This window comes from Lactuca serriola, chromosome 3 (genome assembly GCF_051521515.1).
Source record: "Lactuca serriola cultivar US96UC23 chromosome 3, Lser_US96UC23_V15, whole genome shotgun sequence".
NCBI lineage: Eukaryota > Viridiplantae > Streptophyta > Magnoliopsida > Asterales > Asteraceae > Lactuca > Lactuca serriola.
In genome coordinates, this window is record NC_136410.1 from 53012437 (window position 1) to 53039702 (window position 27266).

General features: G+C 36.9%; 2 protein-coding genes across 6 annotated transcripts; one reads left to right on the plus strand and one right to left on the minus strand.

Moving 5' to 3' along the window:
* Nucleotides 1–22329: 22329 nt before the first annotated feature.
* Nucleotides 22330–23423, minus strand: LOC145095257 (uncharacterized). Its single transcript, XM_079033171.1, has 4 exons — nt 23420–23423; nt 22969–23172; nt 22824–22920; nt 22330–22681 (listed from the first exon to the last, which is right to left on the minus strand). Exons 1-4 carry the CDS (start codon nt 23421–23423, stop codon nt 22330–22332), a joined length of 657 nt encoding a protein of 218 aa, XP_078889297.1.
* Nucleotides 23424–23778: 355 nt separating this feature from the next.
* Nucleotides 23779–26396, plus strand: LOC145092281 (uncharacterized). Of its 5 annotated transcripts, none has more exons than XR_013702473.1 (4): nt 23780–24145; nt 24781–25010; nt 25973–26053; nt 26163–26396. XR_013702473.1 is itself a non-coding variant. In XM_079030210.1 (3 exons), exons 1-3 carry the CDS (start codon nt 23923–23925, stop codon nt 26174–26176), a joined length of 318 nt encoding a protein of 105 aa, XP_078886336.1. In that variant the 5' UTR covers nt 23779–23922; the 3' UTR covers nt 26177–26396. The 5 variants fall into 5 exon arrangements, 1 of the variants encoding a protein (XP_078886336.1); XR_013702475.1 differs by having other exon boundaries at nt 23781–24145; nt 24851–25010; XR_013702474.1 differs by having other exon boundaries at nt 23782–24145; nt 24856–25010.
* Nucleotides 26397–27266: the final 870 nt, after the last annotated feature.

Consider the following 27266-nt stretch of genomic DNA (forward strand, 5'->3'; position numbering starts at 1 on the left):
ATTGTCAAATCTCACAATTCAAATTATGGAGAGGGATACCGTAGCCATAATCGAATTCGAGAATAAAATTTCACAATTACTATCTTCTAAAAAATCTTTCTTAGTGAAAGCATTTCCTCACAGTCATTTTCATGAAGGAGGGAATCTTATGACACTTAGATTTTAATGGTGTATGTGTTCCTATCCATGTGAATTTGTCAAAACTAAAGTTTACGACAAATTCAAACTCGTATGGACCGAACTTTCTTAATCTTAATTTCTTTCCTTATATCCATAGAGGTCTTGAAGGAAGATTCACCAATCAACTTTGCTTTTCTGTTGCGCCAAACCATTGCTGATTCAGCAGCAATAAGCATATAGGTGAGATCTATAAGGGTCACGTCGCGGTTCATCATATAGTACTCTCTTACGAACTCACTATATGAATTAGAAAGTGACTGAAGAACGCAATCAACAGCCATTTCCTCATAGACAACGGATCCCAACATTCTTAACCTATCAATGTGTGACTTCATCCCTAGGACGTGTGCACACACCGACTTTCCTTCTTTTGTTTACTTGCCAAAAGGGCTTGAGTGATCTTGAACTTTTCAAGCCTTTGAACTTGTGAGTTAGGGAGAATAATTGGAGGAGGTGGAGGAAGTGAAGCATGATTTCTTGTTCCTCGATCGAATCGTGGAGTATCATCTTCATGTGGAAAGCTTGTTCCACGGGATTTGGGAAGACCATAGTTGTCGAACTTTGACATCTAAAAAACGGGAGAAAACGAATTCAAGTTAGTTGATTGATTGAGTCCTTAGTAAATCACCCAAATGAGATACTAAGGCTAGGACCTAACACAATATTCTACAACTCGGGAGAGGGATGTCGTAACTCAAATTGCAGAACATTTGAAGGTAAGTGAATGATGATTCACTAATTTCCACCATGAAAAAAAAACAAAAAAAGAAATTTAAGTTTTAAATCTATGAAAACTCCTAGATCCTATGAGATTCATTGAACATTTCAATGACATGTTTAAATCTCGATATGCCCCTCTTTTTTCTGACTGGGATGCCGAGGATCACAAAGCGGGTGTGAATAACCATGCAAACTTACATGGTGCCCTCACATGTTACAGTCACCTATTCGATGTGCCGGTAAACCACACACGCTCCACCGAACTATGACAAACATTGAGTCACCCTTTGCTACCTTTGCTTAGAACCATTTAGTGTGCCGGTAAACCACACACGCTTCACTAACGTCTTCGCAAGGGCACAAAGTGTAATTTCATGGAATTGCATCAATTCACTTTTGCCTAAGTAACTAAGATTGGGAATTTGTAAAACATTTCGTTACTTTTGTAATTCATTATACTTATAATGGAAGGTTTCGTCCTATCCTACCCGTTCGGCTAACGACCCTCCACTAGTCAAGAGTGCGGTGGGTAAGAGTGGATACCCATTCAATCGCCATTTTATAGGAAATTTCCTTAAACACCCCTTATAGACCAGCTTCGTGAATCAGGCCTACTAACGGTAAGACTTACTTTTACTCATACATATATATAATGTTAGACTTTTAATGTTATATATAGTATAGGGTATATTTTACACTTTTAAAATACTAGGTGGTCAAATTCAACAATTATACTTTTAATTCAATTAAATTTTAAACCAAAAACTTTATGGATTTATTAAACCTCTTTTAATTATACACCTTAATTAATAAATAAAACCATAAGGGTGTGATTTGAACTTTTCAAAAACAATAGTAGGGTTTTAGAATTTAACATTCCTAAATTAAACCTTTAATCAACTTTTAAATACCAAAACTTGAGGGCAAGTTTTGAAACATTTCAAAACATTAGGGTTTAGAATTTAAATTTACATCAAAATTAAACTATTAATCAAAATTTAAATTCCAAAACTTGAGGGCAGGTTTTGAAACCTTTTTTCAAAACATTAAGGTTTCAACTATTTAAATTTCAAAACAACAAAACTTTTGAGGTCAAATTTAAACTATAAAACCTAAAGGGGAAAATGTGAAACTTTTCATAACACAAGGATCAAATAACAATTAATCTTAATTAATAATTAATCACATAATTATCCATATTTGATTTATTTAATGATTTCTTGCAAAACAATTTACCAATTTAATCAAAATAATTAATCAATTATCACATAAGGAAACAAATATTTTATTAATTGATAAATATCTTCAATTAGATCAAGAATATAGTCATATATATATATATATATATATATATATATATATATATATATATATATCAAAAAATCGGATTTATATTGATCTAATATGATAAGGCAAGTATCCTCAAGCAAAAACAGCAAGAAATCTCAGTTTTCCCTCATTCTGACTAGCCGACTCGTCGAGTCAGGCATGAACTCGTCGAGTCAGCATGGACTCGGCGAGTTCATCTATGGACTCGGCGAGTTCAGCAAGCAGAACCACAAAAAACGAATTTTTTCAACATACAAGGCATCAATACAATAGAAACCAATCTAGGCTCTGATACCACTGATGGGTTTTGGTCATAAGAACATCCTATGTGCTCATACAAACCCTACTGCTTGGATCTAGGTTTCTCTATTGTACATGCAAGTTATCCAAGACTATAAACCCTAATTCTAGCATATAAGTAATCATATTAACATAAGAATGGGTTTAAGATGTTACCTTGATTGTTATATAGCAATAACAATCCCAATTCCTCCTTGTATTGACTTTAGAAAGCTTAGAGTCACAAATATCACTCCTCTAATGGTTCACAAACACCAAAAGCAAGAGGATGAAGAGGAGAGAGGATGGAGGCTGCCCTAAAACGTGTGAAACCCTAGAAGGATGCTTAGCCACGTTTTTGGGTCATAAGGGATCTATATATATATATATATATATATATATATATATATATATATATATATAGGAGGCTATTAGGGTTATCTAACAAGGAAACCCTAATTTGGATGCTTAAGCCCTAAGCAACCCATAGATTCCTTTCCTTAAGGCCTTGGACGATTTCTTATGGGCTTCCCCATAGAATTCGTCCACTCCTTAATATAAGGCAATCCATGGCCCAAATTGCAATTATCTCATAATTACAATTCCAGTCCCTTAAGTTTAATTAATCTCTTTTAGTCACAAAAACTAATTACCGATTAATTCTTGACTAATATTAATTAAACAATATGATTTCTCCTTTAATATATTATTCTCATAATATATTAATAAATCATATTTAATCCTTTCTCTCCATAATTCATCCTATCAAGTTGCTTTGGTGAAGGCAACCCAAAAGGACCATGCACCATCGGGTCAAGCACATACCAAAATAGTTATGGACTTAGACACTAATCCAATAGTCTCCCACTTGGATAAGTCTAATAACTATTATGCGTATGACTTCAGATCCTGATCTGCAATCGTAGCTTTCCAAAGCCGTTGTCAACTCTGATCCTATCAGATACGCGTGTCCTTTAGATAAGGGATCATATATTCCTCCATTCTAGATATCGTAAGACATGATTTCAAATCATTCTCTTTGTACTTTTTCTCGACTTCCGATTTATGACGACTGACTAATTGAACAAATCAAATTAGCCCTAGCCCGACCGAGCATTTACGTTTGTCATCACTAAATCATCGAGGGGCCCAAAGATATCGCTTTTATCCTACTTTGGATAAAAGGAACGGATAAACTTTGATACAATGTTTGCTTGCACTCACTCACTGAATTACACACAATAATATGTTTTATGACACCAAGTTACTAGTGCATTTACGTATTATCAATGTGCAACCGATTTGCAAGATACAACTCACACATCTCGGTTACAAGAATATAAGATGTTATCGTCTCACCAATCACTCGTGATAACAATCTATGGAGTGATCCAAGTGAGCGTGGGTTTAATCCAATGCTCAAATCATATTCATAAGCACTCATGAACGTTGCAGCAAACATTTGCTTATGTCTAATACCTTTTAGACAATCCACACACCAATTCACGACAGTATTCATTCATACCTACTTCCAACATATGAACGACTGTGGCCCGTTCGAATAATTTGACTGTTCTTAACCAATTAAATTATTCAGGAAGTCAAAACATGCAAAGTGAAACACAAGAATAATACTAATCTCATATGGCCTCAAACCTTTGAGCATAAATAAAACACCTTTTATTTATCACATATTGATTACTCATTATTTGTTGTTTCTGGTAATCAACTTCTTACTTGAATTATTACACTTGTCCCATGCTCTTAGCATGCACACAATGTTTACCTATGGTTCTTACTTTGTGAAATAGATCAAATTGAAAACATTTCCAATCATTCTCATTTCACAACTCCTAATCCTTTTTCATAAGTGAAAGAATATCGAATTCCTGCCACTTATGGAATATGTTAGATTCTAACATTTTATGCAATAATCCTTTCATAATGTCACTGCACCAAGGTCACAAAGACTATTGTCAATGAAATTACAAAGTCCTCTATCGGAAATTTTTACAATACAATTCCTTAGATATGATGTCTCTCACTCAAAGTACATTCCTTTGAATGTCTTGGGATAAAACATGGTAGATGAAATAGTTTCTGTGTGAAAAAAATAAAATGATGAAGAGGTAATATAGACCATGAGGTAAGGGTGAGAGGTGAACCATGAGAGAAGCCTTTTACCCAAGTGATGGCCCCGTCATCCAGCAGAGGATGGATGACAAGCACGGACTATTCTAGACAGTCCAGTGGACACTAGCAGGCTCGCAACCTGTAGGTGTTTTGAACTGTGTATTCACCAGGTGTACTCTAAAAACCCATCGACATGTATTGCGAGTGGATTCTCGGAAACGATACCGTCGATAAACGAGATAAAACCCATTGACCTGTATTGCGAGAGGAGTCTCGGAAACAATACTGTCAATAAACGAGATAAACCTTGGGAACTATGGATTTAGTGCCTGTTGAGTAAAGCTTGGCAACGATGAATTTCGTGCCTATTCCTTAGGATAACCCTTAGGAATAAATAAACGAGGAATAGCTGAATTCTTAGAGTAGAATAAAGAAGATAATGGGGATGGGTAATTGGGTTGATTGTTTAAATGTTTAAACATAATAATTATATTATTGTGGGTTGAAAACCCTATGTACTCACCAGGTTTCCCAACCTGACCCACTCAGTTTATTTATATCACATGTGTCGATATGAAGTCACATTACACTGAGAGATTAAGGAAATATAAATCACTAGTGATAATGAATGTAAGTTATGTTTATGTTTATGTTTCTGTATTAACAATGACATCCCAAACGTTTTAAAATGAATAAAAATACATTTCTTCAAAAATGCTTTGATAACGTATTTATCATGTTTTACTGGGAACAAATTCTGCAACATTTTTATTAAAAGAAGTATTCTGATTTTTATAAAGCATAAATAAAATCAGTCTTTTCTGTCGTGAAAAATGGGGATGTCACAGTTGGTATCAGAGCATTAGTTTAAGCGAACTAGGAATATGGATTTATTTCTAGACTTAAACTTAGAATGCTAAGCAATGATTGTGAGGAATGTGTCTAATAGATTTAGGTAATACACCTTAATAGACACAAGCACTGGTTTATTTTAGGAATGATGCCTAACATGCTTTTATGTGCTAAATGATTTATAATATGCATTATATGATCAGATTTATGGTCTATTGCCGACCGGATCTGGAAACTTTATGTGTTCAGGTTTCTAAACGTTTAATTACGGTATTAGAACCGGCATGTAACTTTTCGGAGTAATAGGGAGATTTATACGTCTATCGTAAATAAAACTTTCCTATCTTAAATTCTCTCCTCGGTACACCGAACGTCTGATTTGGTGCATAGATCAACATGGTGAGCACTAGAAGCGGATTTGGAAGTAGTAACCCGCAGCCCGAACCACTAGTGATTGAGCATGTGCCAGAGGTAGCAGCTGTACCTGGGCCAATCACGATGGCCGGAGTACAAGCAATGGTACGGATAATGCTAGATCAACAGATGGAAGAAACAAGGCGTTTACTTCAACAAAGTAAGGACGAACTTACTGTGCCAGTACGCCAGACACCCACTCTTGAGGCGACCATTTGGGTTGCTAAGTCTGTTGATGAAGTGATTAATGGTAGTATCGCCAACAAGGTTGATGTTGGCAAGAAGAGGAAATTTGAGGGGTCTTCAAGGTCTGACAAGAACAACATGTCCTCGAAGTCTGGAGGAGTAGGTGAAGCAAAATGGTGTGACAAGTATGGAAGGAAACACAACGGTAGATGCCCTAAGGAAGTAACCTGCTTCAAATGCGGGAAGACTGGTCACTATGCCCACGAATGCCCAACCGAGGAAGAAGTTTGCTTTAAGTGTAGTAAAGAGGGACACTTCAAGCTAGAATGTCCAATGAGAGCTACAAAGCCAAGTGTACCACCGAAGCACCATGGGAGGTACTATGAAAAAGTAACTTGTTTTAAGTGTGGAAAGCATGGGCATTACGCCGATGAGTGTACATTCAACACCACGGTGTGTTACGAATGTAATGAGGAAGGGCACCTCAAGCAAGACTGCCCAAAAAGAAAAGGAGTTACAAAGCCAAAGGCACCACTGAAGAACTATGGGAGATTCTATGAAGAAGTGACTTGTTTTAAGTGTGGGAAGAACGAGCATTACGCCAATATCTGTACATCCAGCAAGAGGTTATGTTACGGATGCAGGAACAAAGGACATATATCAAAGGGTTGCCCAAAGAAAAGTGAAGCAGCAAGAGCGAATGCACCTCCAAAGCCAAGAAGCATCCCTAACGAAGCAGCTGACAACGCAATGAAGAGTAATGATTGATATCTGAAGGTCGAGTTATGAAGTAGCCATAGAATCATATGATGTAGCCTATTAGAGGAATATTCTAGGGTGAACTTGAACACCTATGTAATAGTTTCAAGGAATAATAAAAACCTTCGTTTTGATATTTGATGTGTTAAGTTGTTATGTGATTTTCTTGTATGGTGACTTGGAAAAACTGCGGGACAATACTTGGGACGAGTATGAGTAGGTGTGGATGGTAGTAGAGGCCTATACTACCGGAAGCACAGGACTCACACTTGGATCAGGGAAGGTCACAAGGTTACCAAGAAACTAGTAATTGATTTCGTTTTATTCAAGTGTGTTGTTACCATCGTTTCAGTAATGACTAAGAAGATTGTTGATAGTCCGACCCTAGGGGTCATATCACATTGAGTCCGACTACGATGAGTAGGTTACGTGGTTCAGAGAACCAAGTTTGATGTAACGTCCGACTTAAACCAAACGATTGAAATCAAAGCGATCAATAGAAGTATCGTGCTCGTTGTTAAAGAAGTTGGTGGCTAGAAATGCTACATGTTAAAATGGGATTATATCACATTAGACCATGAAGGAAGACATATTCCATTCCGGAATTTGACTCTAAGAGACCTGAGTCTAAGCGTTGTTACATACGATGATAGGTCATTAGAATATGACACATTGGTCAATTGTAGTAATCAAATTAACTTATCCTAAGTTTGTTAAGAAGAAGAAGGAGTCTCTGATAAAGAATGATCTTGTGATACGAAGGTCATGATTGAAAGTCTAACGAGCAGGTGCAAGACCGAGCACCGCCTGCAGTCAAGGAGTCCAAGAGTTAGATACCCGTTCGAAGCAACATAGAAGTTACAATTATTACCTAGGATGAAGAGATAACGTATGGAGTCATTATATTGCCCTGTTTCGTTGATGATTCCGGGACGTAATCATCCTAAGGTGGAGATAATTGTAACGCCCGCAGATCCGGGCTAGTAAATTCAGAGGCAATAAGTGTCGAAAACGACTTTTAGGCAAAAGATTATTTATAATAAGTAGTCCTAAACAAGTTGTAGTATATGTTACAAGGTTTCCGTACATATAAAGAACACCAAAATCCGAGTTATAACGAAGAAGTTATGACCTGTCGAACTTTCACGACGAAACCGAAACGATACCGGGAAGCGTAAATAGTGAATTTACGATAGACCGAGATTTAGCCTTAGTGATCTAAACAAAAGTCATAGAATACGTTAAACCAAGAGCGTCCATAAAACGAACGCCCAAATCTGACTTCGTATGAGGAAGTTATGATTTTTCGAAGTTTCAGCTTAGCAGTGTACAACCCGAAATTCGAATATTAGATCGAGCGGTTTTAAGCCGACACGACCTAAACGAGAATCGAAGATCTCGTTAAGAGTAGCGTAACGAGAAAAAGATGGGCGAAAACAGACGTCGTATGAAGAAGTTATGAGAATTTAACGAACCAATCCTGTCCCGGCCGGTTAATAATATAACTTTTAAAAAAGATGGGCGAAAACGGACGTCGAAAGTTGTAGAGTGCATTCCCACCTTCGCGTGCATATAAAGAACGTTGAAAACGGAGCTGGTACGCGAAAGTTACGAATTTTTAAAGTTGAAGCATGAAATTGCGAAGTCTGTTGCAAATCCGATGACGTGGCGCGATCTAGTTCGTCCATCGCTGATCTATCCTCGCATCCGATGATCGCCACGTCGCCCTCACATACGCCCCGCGTCCGAAGTCAGTACGCCCCGCGTACCCTCGCCCTTATCTTCTTTCGTAGTGCGAGACAGCTGGTCCGAGGTGGCACCCTTATCCGAGCCTTATGCCCAGCGTAGCCAAGGACTACGCCCAGCGTAATCCGAGGCCTCGCAGGCTATAAAAGGGGGCCGAGAGTTCCTCATTTTTCACACATTTTTCACTTCTCTCTCTAAGTATCCTAAACACTCCTAAACCCTAGGGAACCTCCCTAGCACCCAAAGGAAGCCCCGAGGCTCCCGGAGTCCCGAGAAAAAAAGAGTCTTTCGGTTTCGAAACGTTGAGCCCGATTTTCTTTAAAATTCGCTGTAAGTCAGCTACGCTTACGCAACTTTTAATATAGCTTTCAAATAATTATAGTAATGTTATTAGGTCCTTAAAATAATTATTTAGGCTATTATTATGAGTTATATTGAGTGTTATTTAACATTTATATAATAATAATAATAGTCAGACTATTAATTTGTCGCGGTTATCGTGAGACTAAACCCTAGTAGTATTGGTACTAGGTTTTATTGAAGGAAAATTGTTTTGAGGGTATCGAAGCGCTGTCCGAGTGCCGAGTCACCACCTTTCAGGTGAGTGCATGGTCCATTTTATCTTACACATAAATATGAAGTATTTTACATAAATTATGTGCTATGTGTGCATATTATCTTAATACTTGTTGTCTATGTTGGATGAATGATTTTATACATGTTTTAAATGATTTAAACTGTATAATTATCTTATATCTACAAATGTGTTGGGATAAAACATGAGTAGATGAAATAGTTTCTGTGTGACAAAAATAAAATGATGAAGAGGTAATATAGACCATGAGGTAAGGGTGAGAGGTGAACAATGAGAGAAGCCTTTTACCCAAGTGATGGCCCCGTCATCCAGCAGAGTATGGATGACAACCACGGATAATTCTAGACAGTCCAGTGGACACTAGCAGGCTCGCAACCTGTAGGTGTTTTGAACTGTGTATTCACCAGGTGTACTCTAAAATCCCATCGACATGTATTGCGAGTGGATTCTCGGAAATGATACCGTCGATAAACAAGATAAAACCCATTGGCCTGTATTGCGAGAGGAGTCTCGGAAACGATATTGTCAATAAAAGAGATAAACCTTGGGAACTATGGATTTAGTGCCTGTTGAGTAAAGCTTGGCAACGATGGATTTCGTGCCTATTCCTTAGGATAACCCTTAGGAATAAATAAATGAGAAATAGCTGAATTCTTAGAGTAGAATAAAGAAGATAATGGGGATGGGTAATTGGGTTGATTGTTTAAATGTTTAAACATAATAATTATATTATTGTGGGTTGAAAACCCTATGTACTCACCAGGTTTCCCAACCTGACCCACTCAGTTTATTTATATCACAGGTGTCGATATGAAGTCACATTACACTGAGAGATTAAGGAGATATAAATCACTAGTGATAGTGAATGTAAGTTCTGTTTATGATTATGTTTCTGTATTAACAATGACATCCCAAACGTTTTAAAATGAATAAAAACACATTTCTTCAAAAATGCTTTGATAACGTATTTATCATGTTTTACTGGGAACAAATTCCGCAACATATTATTAAAAGAAGTACTCTGATTTCTATAAAGCATGTACAAAATCCGTCTTTTCTGACCGTGAAAAATGGGGATGTGACACGTATCCACCACATAGGCCACAAACCCGCTACATCCCTGCTGTAGGCTCTGCCTCGCTCTGGCGACCGAACAAAATGCTGACCCAAAACGGGCACCCTCGCCATAAATCGTAAGAACTGCCCCCACTAGGGTCTCATATGGTCACCAACTGTCGCTCGCAGTCGATAACTGCTCCAAACTTGCTCAACCAGTCCATGCCCACGATGACACAAATATCTCCCATCGCAATCGGGACCAAATAAATCGGGAACTCAACGCCGAAGATCTCGAGTCCACATCCTCGAATCACATCAGTGGCATACACCGTTCTCTCATCAGCTATGGAAACTCGCAAAGGTCGACTCAATGCCTCACGACAGATACTGATGTGGTGACAAAAGGCTAACGACACAAAATACCGACTTGCACCCGAGTCGAATAACACCAAAGCAGGTACAAAACTCACAAGAAATGTGCCTACGCATATCATAATATAAGCATAACATCACAACTCAAAATAAATTAGATGAAAGAATACATACCAGCCACAACATCGGGCGCTGCGGACCTCCTCCGCTGTCAATTGGAACGCTCTCCCGCGAGCCTTTGGCGCCTCGGCCTTCACTGGCCGACTCTCTGCAGCTCGAACGACAGCAGGGGCGGATCCCTGCGATGCCCCCCGGGATGACTCCCGCAACTGCGGACACTCAGCCTTTCGGTGTCTGGTCTGGTTGCAGTGAAAACAGACTGCAAACCCCTTGGGGCAATCCTTGGCCATGTGCCCCTTCTTGCCACACTTGTAGCAAGACCCTCCCCTGAGACTCCGCCTCCTCCATGGCCAGAGTCTCGAGTTTAATCTCCCTCTTCCGGGCATTTTCCTGAAACTCGGCAAATGTCCGGCACGTCGAGTTCTCCACGAACTCGAGGATGTCTCTCCTCAAAATGCTCAAATATCTACTCATGCGTGCCTGATCGGAAGACACGTGCTCAGGGTAGAACATTGCCCTCTCATGGAACATCCTGGTCATCATTGTAATGGACTCGGTACCCTGCTTGAGGGTCAAGAACTCCTGGGCCAAACGGTCCCTTTCCACCGGGCGAACGTACTCATCACGAAACATAGTGGTGAACCTCTCCCAGGTCACCGCGGCAAGCTCTGCAGAAGAATAGTGCGCTGTCACAAACTTCCACCAGTCCTTCGCCCCCAAGCGAAGCTGGTTCAGCGCGAACCGAACTCTTAGATGCTCCGGACAAGAACACGTATAGAAGCATCCCTCAATATCAGAAATCTATCTCAGCTCAGCGATCGGATCCTATGACATCCCCAAATTTCACGGCCAGAAAAGACCGGTTTGTTTATGCTTTATTTTAAAATCAGAGTAATCGTTTAAAGAAAACGGTTGCGGAATTTGTTCCCAAAACATGATATGATAAAAACTTATCAAAACCTTTCTCAAAGAGCATGTATTTTCATTAAATAATAAAACCTCGGGATGTCATGTTCCGATACAGACACATAAGCATAAACAGAACATACATTCATTTACTCTAGTGATTTACATCTCCTTTAATCTCTCAGTGCAAAGCAGCTTCGTATTGATACCTGTGACACAATTAAACTGAGTGGGTCAGGCTTGGAAGCCTGGTAAGCGTATAGGGTTTTCAACCCACAATATTATATCATATATATATATATATATATATATATATATATATATATATATATATATTCAATCATCAAACAATCAACCCAATTACCAATCCCCATTACCTCCATTTATCTTAAGGATCTACCCTAAGAATCATCTATCATTTATTCGTAAGGATTGACCTAAGGTATAGGCACAAAGTCACATCGTTGCCAAGGTCCTCAAATTACAAACGATAAACACTTAGTTCAACAAACTTAACGAACACCTAGTTCGAACCCTCCTAGTGAACGCTTAATTCAAAACATCTGGTGAATACTTAGTTCTAAAACACTTAGTGAACACACTTAGTTCAACTACACCAAGTGAACACATCTAGTTCAAAAACACTTAATGAACACATTGAGTTCAAACACCAAGTGAACACATAGAGTTCAAAAATACCTAATGAACACATTGAGTTCTAAAATACTTAATGAACACATATAGTTCAAAATACCTAATGAACACATTGAGTTCAAGGACACCAAGTGAACACATATAGTTCAAAATACCTAATGAACACATTGAGTTCAAAACACCTACTGAACACATAGAGTTCAAAAATACCTGATGAACATGTTGAGTTCAAAACACCTAGTGAACACATAGAGTTCAAAAATACCCAATGAACATATTGAGTTCAAAACACCTACAGGTTGCAAACCTGTTAACTTTTCATTGGATTGTCTAGAACAGTCTATGGTCACCATCTCTATTCCACTAGTTGACTAGAACATCAATATCATCCAAACTTCTTATCATTTTGTCTTATATCAACTATTTCATCTACCTAGGTTCTACCCAACATATTTGTAGATATAAATTACATATATAGTTTTAATCATTTAAAAACTTGTATGAAACAATCATTCAGCATCTGTCTCAAGTAAACAAACAATATATAAACACATAGCACGTATTTCATAGCAAATACTTCATATCTATGTGTGAGGTGAAAGTAACTACACACTCACACAAAACATATACTTAATACATTCAAACAATACTTGTATTAAAATTGTGTTTATGAAAGGGACTATACACTCACTTGATCAGAAGATGAACGGGCAGCACTACGGCTTGTAGAAGTAGTATTCTTCGGTGAAACCGGGATCACTTCACACACCGGGTTTCTCGCGGGCAGAGCTTCGGCTCAGAAACTCTTTTTCTTCTCGGGATCTTCAGGCTTCAGGACTTGCTTCGGGTCTCCAGGTTGATACCGGGGCTTCGGAATATTTCTTGCACGTAAATCGAGGTAAAACGGGAGAGAGAGAAGAGAAAATAGCAACCCTAAATGGCTGGCACTTCAAATCTATTTATAGGGCAAAATTGGCCCTTGCCACGTCGTAACACCTTTTTCCACGTCGTGGGCTTGGTCGTCACTACATGCGTCATCGCAAGTTACGTCTGGGGGACTCCCGGAGGTGTCAGAAGACTTGCCACGTCATGGTATCTGACAGTTTTGGGGTTTCGCGCCCCGAACTTCAGAAATTCATAACTTTCGCATACGAACTCCGTTTTCGACGTTCTTTATATCAACGCGAAGGTGAGATTATGCTCTACAACTCTCTTTTAGACTCCATTCGCTAATTTTGACTTTATTGTTAATATATTATAATTATATTACTTTTATATTATTTTTAGTAGGTCGGGACAAGAAAACTCTGTTATAAACTCATAACTCCTTCGTCTCACGTCTGTTTTCGTCTATCTTTCCGTCGTTGCACTACTATCGATGAGATATTCAATTCTAATTTAGATTGTTTTGGATAAATATCACTCTAACGTAAATGCACTATTTACGTCGCGTTGTGTCGTGCCGGTTTTGTCGCGAAACTTCGACAGGTCATAACTTCTTCGTTATAACTCGGATTTCGACATTCTTTATATATTCGGAAACCTCGTAACATAAACTACATCTTAGTTAAGATTACACCTTCTAAATAATCTTTCCCAAAAAAAGTCATTTTTGACGCTCACTGTCCTTAAATTGACTAGCCCTGATCTATGTGCGTTACAGATCCTGCGTCCCATCAAACTCTGGTGGCTTCGTGTTGCTGAACTCTCGGTACAACAACAAGTCACCCCCTGTGGCCTCGTAGTAGCAACGTCTGCGGTGGCCGCAGCAACCGCAGCATCAGTAAGAGTAGCGTAACGCTCGTCAAAAGTCTCGATCAGGGTGGTCTTGATAGACCCAAACATCTCTGGTATCTCAGCTCGAATGGCAGCAACCACCTCCTCGTGAATCAATCTGCGAATCTCCTCATCGCTAACACCACTGCTCTCAGGTGTGTGGCGTGTCCCAACCATGATGTCTCTCTGAAATACAACACAAAATATCAGAGACTCGCTCGAGTGTACACACACTCGATATCCCATTCCTACTCGATCCCTAGTACTCTAAGGATTCTTACTTGGGCTATGCATTGATCCGGTGCCTTCGGTAGTACAGGCCCAATACTACCGTCCACACCGCATCAGTATTCACCCCAAGTCCTCCTCCTAGGATCCCAAGTCCCAAGTACTCTACTCTCGCCATGCATAGACTACTCTCTAGCAGATCTCTCATAAGCTCCTCACTGCTACCTACTCACTCTCAAGCATCTCCTAGCAGCAAAATCCCTAGGCTAAGGCATCACAAATCAGGCCACTCTAGTCCTAATAAAGAATACCTCGCCTACTCTAGCATGCATATCATATTATAACATATCTCATAACTCATAATGTAAGCGTATTTTGGGAAATCACCGTTCGGGCGCTGGCTGATCGTACACACTGCTCTGCTCTGCTCTTTCAAAAACTTTTTACTCTTTGAGAAAAATCTTGTGATTTTAATTTGAAAATCTCTCAAATCCTCAGTTTGAGTTCAGATACGCCCGAAAGTGCACCCGAATCCCTCAAACCAAGGCTTTGATACCAACTTGTAACACCATAATTTCTCAAACAAATTTTTCACATTTTAAAAGCATATTTTCATTCATAAACATTATAAAATCTCATTGTTTCACATATCAATCCATATATCACAACCCAAGATCATAATATAAAACCTCCTCATGCTGTGTACTGATCATGTCGACGCCTTCCTGCGATCCTCACGGGTACCTGAAACACATAACACCAAACACTATATGCATAAATGCTTAGTGAGTTCCCAAAAATACCACATGCAACACATATTAGCCACTCGAGGCTATAACTCTGTATAACCCTCTGGTCAAGTGTCTCAGTGGGACCCTCCAGTCCCATAACTCTGTGGACCCTCTGGTCCTAACTATGTGGACCATTCGGTCCTAACTCTGTAAACTCTGAATCACATATAGCACAGAATCACATAGATAACACATAGCATACAATATACTCTGTCACATAACTCTAATTACCACTATAGGTAAAGTATAGTGAGAAGACTCACCTCGGGTAACTCGGTAAACCTCGATCTCTGAAATACTATACTAGCCTCCGCCTAATCACATAAATAATTACTCTAATTAATACAACTTCTAAACGCTAGGCTACCCCTCTCTATAAGTTCTCTGAGAAGGGTAAAAGACCATTCTACCCCTTTAATGACTCATAAGTCCAAACACTGACTAAACCCTAAAAGTCAACAAAAGTCAACGGTCAAACTTTGACCCGACTGGTCGAGTGCACTCGCGTGACTCGGGGAGTACATGCATGTCCTTATTGCCCCTGGTCCTCACTCGACTCTTTGAATCAACCCTTCACTCAACGGGTCATTACAGGTCGCGAATCGCGGGGCAACCCGACTCAACTCGTCGAGTCCACTTATGAACTCGGCGAGTTACTCCCATGTCAACACTAAAATGACCTCCTGAGGTCAGATCCACTTTCCTAAGCTATAGATCTGGCTTCCTCATGACCAAAAACCACGTAAAGGTTGAAACTTGACCTGCATGCAACATGTACATGGCTATCTTTGGCCAAAAGGCTTCTAAAATGGCAATCTAGACTATTTTCTTCCTTAAACCAACATAAAGCGGATTGGGGAAAGCTCTCTGGACCTCTATGGATCCAAATCTGAAGTCCAACACCACAATGGACCATGAAATCAACATAACAATGTCAAAAGGGGTATAGAAAACCCTAGATCATAGATATTAATCCCTAAACAGAAAGGGAACTCGATTTGGTACCTCAATAGTGTAGATCTGGGCTTGAAACTCTGGATCCACAGCTCCCTTGACTCCCTCTTACTTGGAACAACTTCTCCTATGCTAGAACACACCAAAATCGATCAATATGGCCTTATCTCTCTTTCTACACGCTCAAGCTCTTAAGGGGGTACTCTCTCTGGACAAATAGCCGCACAAAAGGGCTATAAGGTCCTTTAAATAGGGCTCAAGCCTGGGGAATTACGAGTTCAACTTACAGTGCGGACTCGTCGAGTCCACTCTTTCCGACTCGTCGAGTCCGTTCATTAATCCAGTCAGCAGTCGCGGTCCTACTCGACGAGTCTACGACTCAAGTCGTCCAGTCCCTCTCTTTTTCTCAAAAAATAAAATGATAAAATATAATACCTGGAAATCCGGATGTTACAGTTGTCCTTTGCAAGCCAACCATATTTGGCACGTGAGTAAGGCGTTTTGGCAAACATACATTGATTTATTAGACATGAGCTCTAACATATTCCTGTAATTTTGAAGAACTGGATTCACTAAGATAAATAGAGGGAGAAAAACAGAAGTTGATTTACATTTATACCTATTTTTCTTTTTAAATTAATGTATAGAGACAGTCATTGTATAGGTTATACTTTGAATATAGTTTCTCAGCTACAGCTCCCATGCCAAGCCACATAATCCCATGCTGGTCTATTGTCTACACAATACCCACTTCAACATTAACAACCTCTATCCACATCTTACCTGCATCCACTTATAGAAATACCACACTCCAAATTACTAAAATTCCTTCCATGAATGTTAAAAAGCTACAAATATCTTAAATTTTGGTCCAGTATGATAAAAATGAAGAAAACTTAGGAGAAAAGGCAAGAAACAATACAAAAGCATACTTTTAATCTTCTCCCTTAACAATTGCATTTGAGTTAAATTAGGTCATTTAATCTTGCTTTCCTTCGTGCCACAATTTGAAATGAAATCAAAATTTCATGATATATCGGAAGAAAATATTGAGTACACACCTTTCCCGGACTCTGCCAATTCGACTAAAAAATGAAGACGAAAACATCAAAAAAGCACACATGAAGATCTATTTCACATGAATGTGTTGTAAATTTTCTAATATACGATCTCAATGAAAGGGGGTTCAAAAGTAAATCATTCTAACCAACAATAAGAACTAAGGTCCGACCAAGGAAATATTGACCTGATTAAACTAATGTAAGGAAATACGCCACCCTTTGGAACCCACATCTACTTGAAAACCTATTCCAATAGAAAAATCTCATAAGTAAAAAAATCGATAGACTCATCAGTCATATAAGTGAGTTCAAATTGTCAATTTGTAGACGTGATGATATTTTACACATAGTAAGTTGTTAACACGAATCCTTCTCTATTCTGTGAAGTAACAAAATTACCTTTACCCCTCTCCCAAAATCATCTCAGTCAATTTTTAGGAGTATTACTTCTACTTTTGTTCCCATAAATGAGCCCAGTTTCCTACAAACAAAAAAACGTTCGGTAAATGAAGTTAATTCTGAGGGTTCTTGGTCAAAAGTGGTATGAAGTTGATATAAGAACACAATCGAACCTGAAGATCTGGAGTTGGTCTGGGAAGGCTTGACCCACAGAAAGTACGCTAAGGTCCCGACGACGACCCCAGATGCTATGTTGTGTCCTCTACTTGAAAACCTGTTTCAATAATGAAATCGACCATCGATTCAATCCACATCGGTGGTCGACAGGGCGCACACCTGTTACATGTTGATATGTTCTTGAGGAAACCAAAAAGGAACCGTAGAAAGGAAATAGAGGACTTAAAGAGAATAGAACGCAAACCTAGGTGTGCTCGTCTGTTGATGAAACTGCCCGATTTTACTGGATAAAATCGTATGTGGGGCGGTGGGTCGGTGGTGGGGGCCGACGATTATGAAATTCGGTTTGTAGGGTAGGACTTGGTGGAGGTTGATGATTCTCAAAAGAAGAAGAAACGTTGGAGCAAGCGGAGGGAAGATGGTCAGGCGAGAAGAGGAGACGAGGCTGTAATAGAGGTCGATGAAGTAGCCAGGATCGGTGAAGAAGAAGATAGGAGAAGATGGGAGGTTTTGTGCTGAGAAACATAAAGCGAGCGGAAGGATTGGGAAAAAAGGCCTGACCCCTCTGGTAACCCGAGGAACAGTACCCTGGTCAGGTACTGTTCCTAACTTTCATTTCCTATATATATATATATAAAACAAAAAAAAAGGACAAATTGTTTGCTAAAATATAATAATACATTTCGATCGATGTTATATATATATATATATATATATATATATATATATATATATATATAGTCCACATTTTGTTTAATAATCTTTACATTATCATTTTATTATAAATATAAAAATATTACAATATGTTTCCTTGAAAATATATATCTGGAAATAAAAATAATGGTTTGGTTATATTATGCATAAAAAAAGATAAGTTGGATGAAATTAACCTTCATACTATTTATGATGATTTTATTTCTAAAAAGCTAATAAATGTAATTTTTTTAGTTTTCTTTGCTATATTTATATAATAGGGTTTAAAGCATGTTATAGACTTAGGTTTAAATGAGAACAATTATATAATTAAGTACATAAGATCAAATATGGACCATATTTTTTTGCCGTATATTCATATATGAATAAATATATGCATATTATTAAGTTATTATATATATATATATATATATACACACACACACACTATATGTTTTGTCGTGTCGTTACGTTTCTTCGCCACGTCTATACAATGGAGTGTTTTGCGGCAAAATGAAATAGGTGGTCCAATGATGGTTGTGTTAGTTGTGGTGGTGGTGGTTTATATTTACGAATTAATATTAAGGTCCTCCATCGTGCCGGTACACAAGTGGCTTTTGCGATAAAAAAAAAAAGATATATGTGACTTAGATTTTTTCACGCATTTTCGATTTCGTAATTGTTTTTATCTGAACATTCCGATAATATGTATATATATATATATATATATATATATATATATATATATATAGAGAGAGAGAGAGAGAGAGAGAGAGAGAAAGGGCCTCGTTTTTTATTTTGCTCGGAGCGTTAAATCGTCTTGGGACGTCCTTGGATCAGCATGACCTTTAAAGAATTAAATCATTGTAACAACCATATTACAAAATATGAGGAGGTGCACGATCAAACTTTCTCCTTCCCGCGATCATCAGAGGTACCTGAAACATAATCCAAAATTATAAGTCCGAAGCTTAGTGAGTCCCCCCCTCCAAAATACCAACGACATACAAACGAGAACCCTATCATAAACAAACGATATGCATACAGAGTCTTCAGCATGACTGGACCGCCTAACCGGGCCTTCAGTCTATCTGGCCCACTCTTAGAGCCTTCAGCATATCTGGACTGCCTCGATGGGCCTTTAGCATGTCTGGACCGTTCTCCGGGCCTTCGGGCTGACTAGTAAGCCCGCTGAGCCTTCAGTCTATTCGGGCCGCCCTAGGTCTATTGGCCTAGAGCACAAAGCAGGACCGCCTCTACCCACCGGCAATCAGACAATCATCACATAGATATCAAACGCTAGCTAGCACATACAACAATCATACAAGCCTAACAAATCATCAATCATAGCATCATCCTATATTCTAGGATACAGATCTAACAGATGGCTACACATAACATCATACATTCATACTAATAACCAAGATATAATCAAAAGTGTCGGCCTTGGTGCCTTCGACCCCTGTTAGTATAGTGAGGAGAACTCACCTCATAAGGAGTACTGAACCGTTAAGATCAAATCACAACTCACAGCTCTGAACTCAACTGTCTACAACCACCATGTGACTATCTCCATTAAAATCCCGAATTACCAACAATACCCTCAAGATCAAACTTGGTTAACCAAGGTCAAAGTCAAAGTCAACGGTCAAGGTCAACAGTCCTTGTTAACCCAACTCGTCGCGTGCACATAGCAACTCGTCAAGTTTCTTCAGTCTTCAGAAAAACCGGGAAAACCCGAGTCAACTCGCCGAGTTGTTAAGACAACTCGTCGAGTCTGCACAGTATCCAGAAGGTCGGGGAAACCTGAGTCAACTCACTGAGTTGGCATGGCAACCTGTCGAGTTCTCCCTAGTTGCACACATTCGGATGATCCTTCGATTTCAAGTACTCTAATGCTTAGATCTGAACTCCAAACGTGTCTAAAAATTTAATGTTTCCAACTTTATCCGATTATAGCTAATTAAAGGAAATTTGTTATTATTTTAAACGAAACAGCTAAATCTTAATATTAATAGACAATTCAGCTCTGCATCTTAAAAGTTAGTTTATAGTAAAGAATTTATATAGTAAAGAATTTATAAGTAACTTATTTACTGAATATTAGATTAATTAAAAGAAAACCATTTTCTAAAAGTTGCAATGAGTTGTTGTGATTATGGAGTTAGATCAATACTAACAAATTGAGTACGCTTGGTTTATCTTTATAGCCATTATTTCCTCTGTTTCCTGTCAAATAAATGAAAAACATTTATGAGAATGATGAGTAGTATAACAAAATTAGCACGTGACACATAAAAAAAAAAGTCGATTAGCAACAATTTTAATTGGCTTGTTGGGTCTTTCATGTTGGAAACTGTTGAAGGACCAGGAAATGACAAACCAAAATTAACCCCACCATATATAAGAAACAACCTAGTTTAAGTTTCCATCTGACCAAAGCATGAACCAAGTATCACATTCAACTGTAAGCACAAAATGAGGTTGATTCGTTCTACATAACAATTACTGTAAACGTAAGAAAGATTAGTAAGTAAAACTTATACCGAAATGGCATACATTAGAAGCTTTACATATTTAAATATATGATATAGTCTACCTAATCTCCTGATCTAATGTTTAGATTTCATCTTGTTGGTGAAGTTTTGTCATTTCCTGATTGAATACTGTTCCAAAGGGGTGTGGTTTCGATACTATGTGAGTAGATTACAGCCTGTAAGAAAGTAAACACATACATATTCACATGCAAAGCAAGAAAGACTGTCATGTTCAAATTGATTTCAATGAGGTTAATTGTTTTTGTAAAACATGAAACCAAGGGAGATCCTAAAAGATACTATGTAAAGATGTTTAATAAAACTGAACTGAGAAATAGAGTAAAGATTAAGGATGTCCTCAAATGTGAATACAAAGATGTTTAGAAAAAAAATATTTTATATTCAAATCGATTGATAAAAGGTAGCTGACCTTTTTCATTGAAAAGCAATGAAATACCATGCATCGTGTGTTTTAGTTGCAGAGATTAACAGCTACATGTGGTAAAAAGAATATTAAACGGGTATATGAATAAAAGAAAAATAAGAGGAAGTTGTAGGAAAGTACGTACATTGACAGTTGATGAGCATGTTGTAAAATCTCTTTATAGACGATATTCTTAGTTGTTATATTATTTGAGCTACCATATGCAGATCCCGTTATAAAAACTTTAATATTGTTTAAACTTTTTGCTCTCGAAAGTGCTACATACAACTGACCGTAAGAGAAAACAGGTTCTTTCAAGTAAATGCCAACATAATCAAGTGCCAAAAGGAAACTTGAAAAAAAAAGGATCCAATAGATCGAGCTCGCATGTTTTCTGTTAGCTGCAAATGGGTAAGAAATTGCCATAAATAAGAATTAGTTAAACAAGCAGAAATAGTTTGTGTTTTACTTCCTAGCCTAACAACAAGAAGAGTTTATCTAAAATCATCACCAAGAACAACAACTTTACCACCAAAAGTAGCTGAACAGTCCATTATATCTCTAAGTAGACTACCGAAGGATTCAATTGCAGATTTCTTTGCCATTGGAGCCTCATCCCATATAATCAACTTACAAATCCTAATCAGCACTGCTAAAGAGTTTTGTTTACTAACATTACATACAAACCCTTCAGCTGCATCCAAAGGTATTTTAAAACGCGAATGGGCTGTTCTGCCACCAGGCAATAACGATGCTGCAATACCTGATGTAGCTGTAGCCACGACAACATGACCTTCAGATCTAATTTTAGCCAATAAAGCTCTGTATAAGAATGTTTTCCCAGTGCCACCTGGACCATCGATAAAGAAACAACCAGGTTTATTACAACTAACTGCATCCATTATCATTTCAAAAGCAACCTTCTGTTCTCTATTAAGAGTATATATTGCAGCCAAATCTTCAGTGGAAACAACAATATTTTTTTTTATGTTTTAATCTCTCTAGTGTCATCTTCCATTAAACGATCAAATGAATTTTGGGGTAGAACATGAAACTGATGAAGACGTCTTCCCATTGACTGCAGAAAACAATCAATCTCTTTAAATGCACGAGCATTAGATTCTTTGCGTGTCTCTTTGTGGTGGCGTAAAATGTCTTCCATCATTGCATCTTCAAATAATAACCACAACTTGCGCGGACTATTTGGACAGGTAAAAACTAAAAGTGAAGCAAAAAGCCTTCTCAACTCATATGGCATATGAAAAGTAGAAGCTTCTTGCATACATACTTGTTGAGTAGCATCGTCAAGTAAATAACCACGTAACAAAACAGATTCTCTAAAGGTTGCAACAGTTACCCCATTAATCATTTTTAAATCAGCAAACGATTTTGGACAGCGAACTCTAGACAAAAGAATTCTAAGATAATAGCTTTGGCCTTCGGTTGGATGGGCAATCACAATACAACCAATTGAGTTGCCTATTTGCTGGGGTGACCACATATTTTTTATCCCCCTTCGAAACAAAATGATCAGGAAACTGATTGTATGTGAGCTTAATCTTTTTTGCTAAAACTCCTGTATCATTTTCAACAAAAAATTCAGTCAACATAGTTTTTCTTTTACCATAGTTACTCAAAATATTAACCAAATTTGATTTAAGTTTGAATGTCAAAGGCTGATAGTTTTCTAAATGCAAGGGCAAATGAATAAGAGCTGGTTTCATTTCACCCAAAGGAAATTTAAATATTCTCCATGCACCTTCAGGAGGAGAAACCCATCGACCTGATTGATACTCATTAATCTCATTTATAAGGACAGAGTTTGTAACTGGAGAAATATTAAAACTTATCTTATCAGAACCTTTACAAATATACTTTTATATATATATATATATATATATATATATATATATATATATATATATATATATATATATATATATATACACTTCACTGCCTTTATTGATGAACAAATTTCTATATTAATCTGACAGTTAAATTTACAAAGCAAATAGGCATTATACGGAACAACCCATTTATTATTAAGAATAGCACCTCTGACTTTCACTTCAGACCCATCGTTACGTCTAGATATACAGGATATGCATCGTCTGTCTGAATAGTGTCTGAATAGTCTGAGAAGAAAAGTCTTTTGGGTAAAGATTTTTACAAGAACCCTTCTTTTTCATACATATGTTAAAAGGATTTAAAGAGCAATATGGACCATGAATCATATGTTGCACAACCATCCTAACTAAACAAATGAGGATTTCACTACAAACAAACTTACATTTAGTGTCACAAGTTTTTAATGGCATATTATTTTTGTGCTACTAAAAACTGTCTTTAGTGGCACATATTTTCTCTGTAACACTGTCTTTACGTTTTAAAATTTTAATTTATGTAAAAGCAGGCACTAATATTGACTGCCTCTCTTTTTTTGGAATGATTTTCTTATTTGAAAAAACCCTAACTCTCCATAATCACTTGCTCCCAAATAGAGCTCTTCTCCCTCGTTCTCCTGATCCCTAGTAAACATGGTGTCGTTTCTAGGGCTTATGATTTCAGGCTATTCCTAATGGTTCATGTCTCCGGTCGAGAGCATAAACCGAAAAATTCCGCCGGGACATTTGGCCACATCAATCCGGAAAACTATTTTCTGAATTGTACTATCGGAAGGAGCTTATGGCTTTGGGTCTTTGCGATCTGCATAAGACTTTTTTTTCTGCTTCCCGAATGTTCTACTTTTCTGTTCACCTGGTCTTTCGTAGAAGATTCAGACCAGACTATTTGTCAATCAGGTAATTTTATTGAATCCAAAGAACTTGGTTTATTTTTAGGTATTTCCAAATCGTTAGCCACTCTCTGTACATATATTTGTTGAAATTTTGTATATAGATCTGGTTTGAATCTTTGCTAGTTGGTAATAGTCAGGTTACCACACTAAACCATAGCCAAATTACTCATGCTTTGATGTGATTAGACTTCCTTTTTGGAGTTTCTTTTCTATTTGTGTATGCTTCAAGATTTGGTGACTTCTTTTGTTTGATTAATTGATTCACCATATAGTTTATTAGACCGATAAGTGTGTCCACGATTAGCAATTTGTTTTGATCTTTTCAATTTTATTTGTATTGTAGTCGGCTTTCTACATAAACTACTAAGTAGCTAGCCTAGTCTATTTGACTTTGTAATTTTGTATTCACGATTACTCTACTAGAAAAAAAAATGATAAATAGCCCCAAATCAGATTTTATATGAGAAAAAACATAAATGCTTTAGAAGACAAATTAAGACTGTTATATCATAATTTGTATTTACATTTTTTTTCTGATTTTGTATGTGAAGAATATGATGACTTTGTTATTCATCTTTTTCCCTATATGATTGATTGTTCAAATACGAGAGGTATTAATCATTTATTTGATTAATGAAGGTAAATATAAAGAACACGTAATTCTATTAATGAATTACATTTATTGTATTATGTACATATGTTGGGGAAGACTAGGCCGTCAATTACACTTTTGTACACTCTTCGTGAAGGATTTGATGGAAAGCCAATGGTGTGGAAGGGCATAGTTGTAACTCCCACCAAACTAGTAAGCAACGGGGAGGAAAAAATAAAGAAAGTGGTTGGTTAACTACATAAATGATCTATAAAAGGTATTGATTTTTTTAGTCATTTAATAAATACATACATTCTACAAATATGCTTTATATGTGTGATCTTTGCTGAATCCTATAAATGACAAAAAAAAAGTGTTACATGTTTTGTTTGATAGTTATCTGCGTGTGATTTGCTGATACATCCAATCATCAATTTCATGATCCTAAATTTCAAATTTAATTTGTTAGGTTAACTATTCTGTTACATTATATTTTATGGTTAGGTCTTTAATGTACAACAATAATAGGATTTACAATGTCATTAAAAAACGTTTTTAAGATCACATTCCTATTTTAAGGTTAGGTTAAATGTTCTGCGACTATGGTACTCCACCATCAAGATTTACCATGTCATTACCTATTCGTAGACTCATTATTCTATTGTCAATTCCATTCATATGATAGTTTTTACTAATGATATTTTGTGCCATTTTGCTTTTTGCAGCCACAACAATAATATGATTATACTTTACTGTAATTGTACTGATAACATTAATAGGATCATGTTCTTTTTAAAAAAATTTAAGCACTAATAGGTTTAATATGTTTTTGATAGAATGTTCAGCATTGCAATGTTTTTATAAGTCATAAGTCTTTGATTTACTCGATTATCCTTAGGATATATGTTTCTTATTTGACACAACTCACAACTCTTTGTTTTTGGTAAGATGTTAGCATTAATATGTTTAATGAAAACGAAACAGTTAATGTTTGTTGCAAGTAGAGATATATTACATAAATGGTCCCCGTGGCAAGAATATATTACAGAGACGGTCCTTGTGGCAAGTAATTGTTATAGAAATGGTCACTATCATATGAAAAACATGACAAAATAGTCCTTTTAAGAATCTGTTATAGAAATAGTCCATTTGAAAGCTATTTAATTAATGATTCTTGATACCCTGTGTTTGTGACAATATTTGTGTGTTTGTGACAATATTATTCTACATTTGTTTCAGGTTCTAATAGTTTTTCTGTGGTTCCTAATAACTTTCCTCTAAGATATCAAAGGTCCTCATTTGAAAGTCATCATAACAATGGTAAGTATTTTTACATAGGATAATCAAGTGATATCTGATTCATTGTTTTTTGTACTTATTGGTGATATTCTTACATATTTTTATATGATTTATTATGGTTATATTGTAGGCAATTGTTCATAGGTTGGATAAACAAGACGAGCAATTATTCAAACTTCATCTCTATGTCAACTTTTTTGTTTCTTGGTGGACTAATAATTAGTTTGATAGTTTAATATTTTAAGTAATTACTAGCATAGTGTTTATACTTATTAAGCCTTTTGGAAGATATTTTTGTTTTAAATATTTACAATATTGCGGTAAACAAGTTAAGTTTTAATTTAAATTATGTTTTTGTGTTTTGCATTTATTATCTTAATTGTTTTTCTATTATTTTATATTCCATTTTAAATTTATAAAAGAATTGAATTTATTTCTGAATATAAAAGTTTTATGGTATAGTAGCATAAATAAATGTGCCACTAAAATCCAAAAGGGTTGCAGCGACACAAACAAAAAGTGTCATTAAAGGCCTTTAGTGGGAGCGTTTTTAGTGGCACTTCTTTTTTGTGCCATTGATTTTCGAAGGGGTTTTTAGCGGCACTTTTATGGTTTTTAGTGGCACTTTTTGTGTGCCACTAAACGTCGTTTCAGTTGTAGTGTTTGCACTTTGTGATGGTATTTCTGCAGAAACAATTTTGTAAAAGTCTTCAGGTGTATGCATTTTTACAGTTACTTTCTAAGATAAGCAAAAAATGTGCATGTGGAAGTCCTCTTTTCAGGAATTCTATAACGTAAGTGTAAGCACAAATTTCGCCGAAAATGTTATTCTTGAAAAGTTTATGTTTAAGTTGTTCTACTTTAGCATGAAAAACTCTAACAATCAAATCGGCTCTATTTTGGCCTTCTTCATATGGTTTAAGATTTTTTATTTTTATTTTTTTATTTCAGGCCAATTAGGATTGCATGTCATAGTTAAAAAAATATCAGGCTTACCGAACTTTTGTACCAAGGCCATTGCATCTACATATTTTTGTCTCATGTTTCTAGGGCCACCAATAAAATTAGAAGGTAATACTATTCTTCTACCAATAGCAGAACCCTCTGTTTCCCTTTTGCCATTGCATCCACAACTCCTTGCAAGAATTCTTGTCTTATTTCTTCTTGTTGTGTCCTAAAAAAATCTAGTCTTTGTGTTTCTAATTTAACGTAGCTGTCAACTATATATTGTTGT

Coding starts and splice junctions, on each gene's coding strand:
- LOC145095257 (XM_079033171.1), bottom strand. Junction 22,921..22,968: donor TAATATTTTGAGTAACTATG/GTAAAAGAAAAA, acceptor AAAATGATACAG/GAGTTTTAGCAAAAAAGATT. Junction 22,682..22,823: donor GTGGTCACCCCAGCAAATAG/GCAACTCAATTG, acceptor TGCAACCTTTAG/AGAATCTGTTTTGTTACGTG.
- LOC145092281 (XM_079030210.1), top strand. CDS start 23,923: ATGGTTCATGTCTCCGGTCGAGAGCATAAACCGAAAAATTCCGCCGGG. Junction 24,146..25,972: donor CCAGACTATTTGTCAATCAG/GTAATTTTATTG, acceptor CATTTGTTTCAG/GTTCTAATAGTTTTTCTGTG.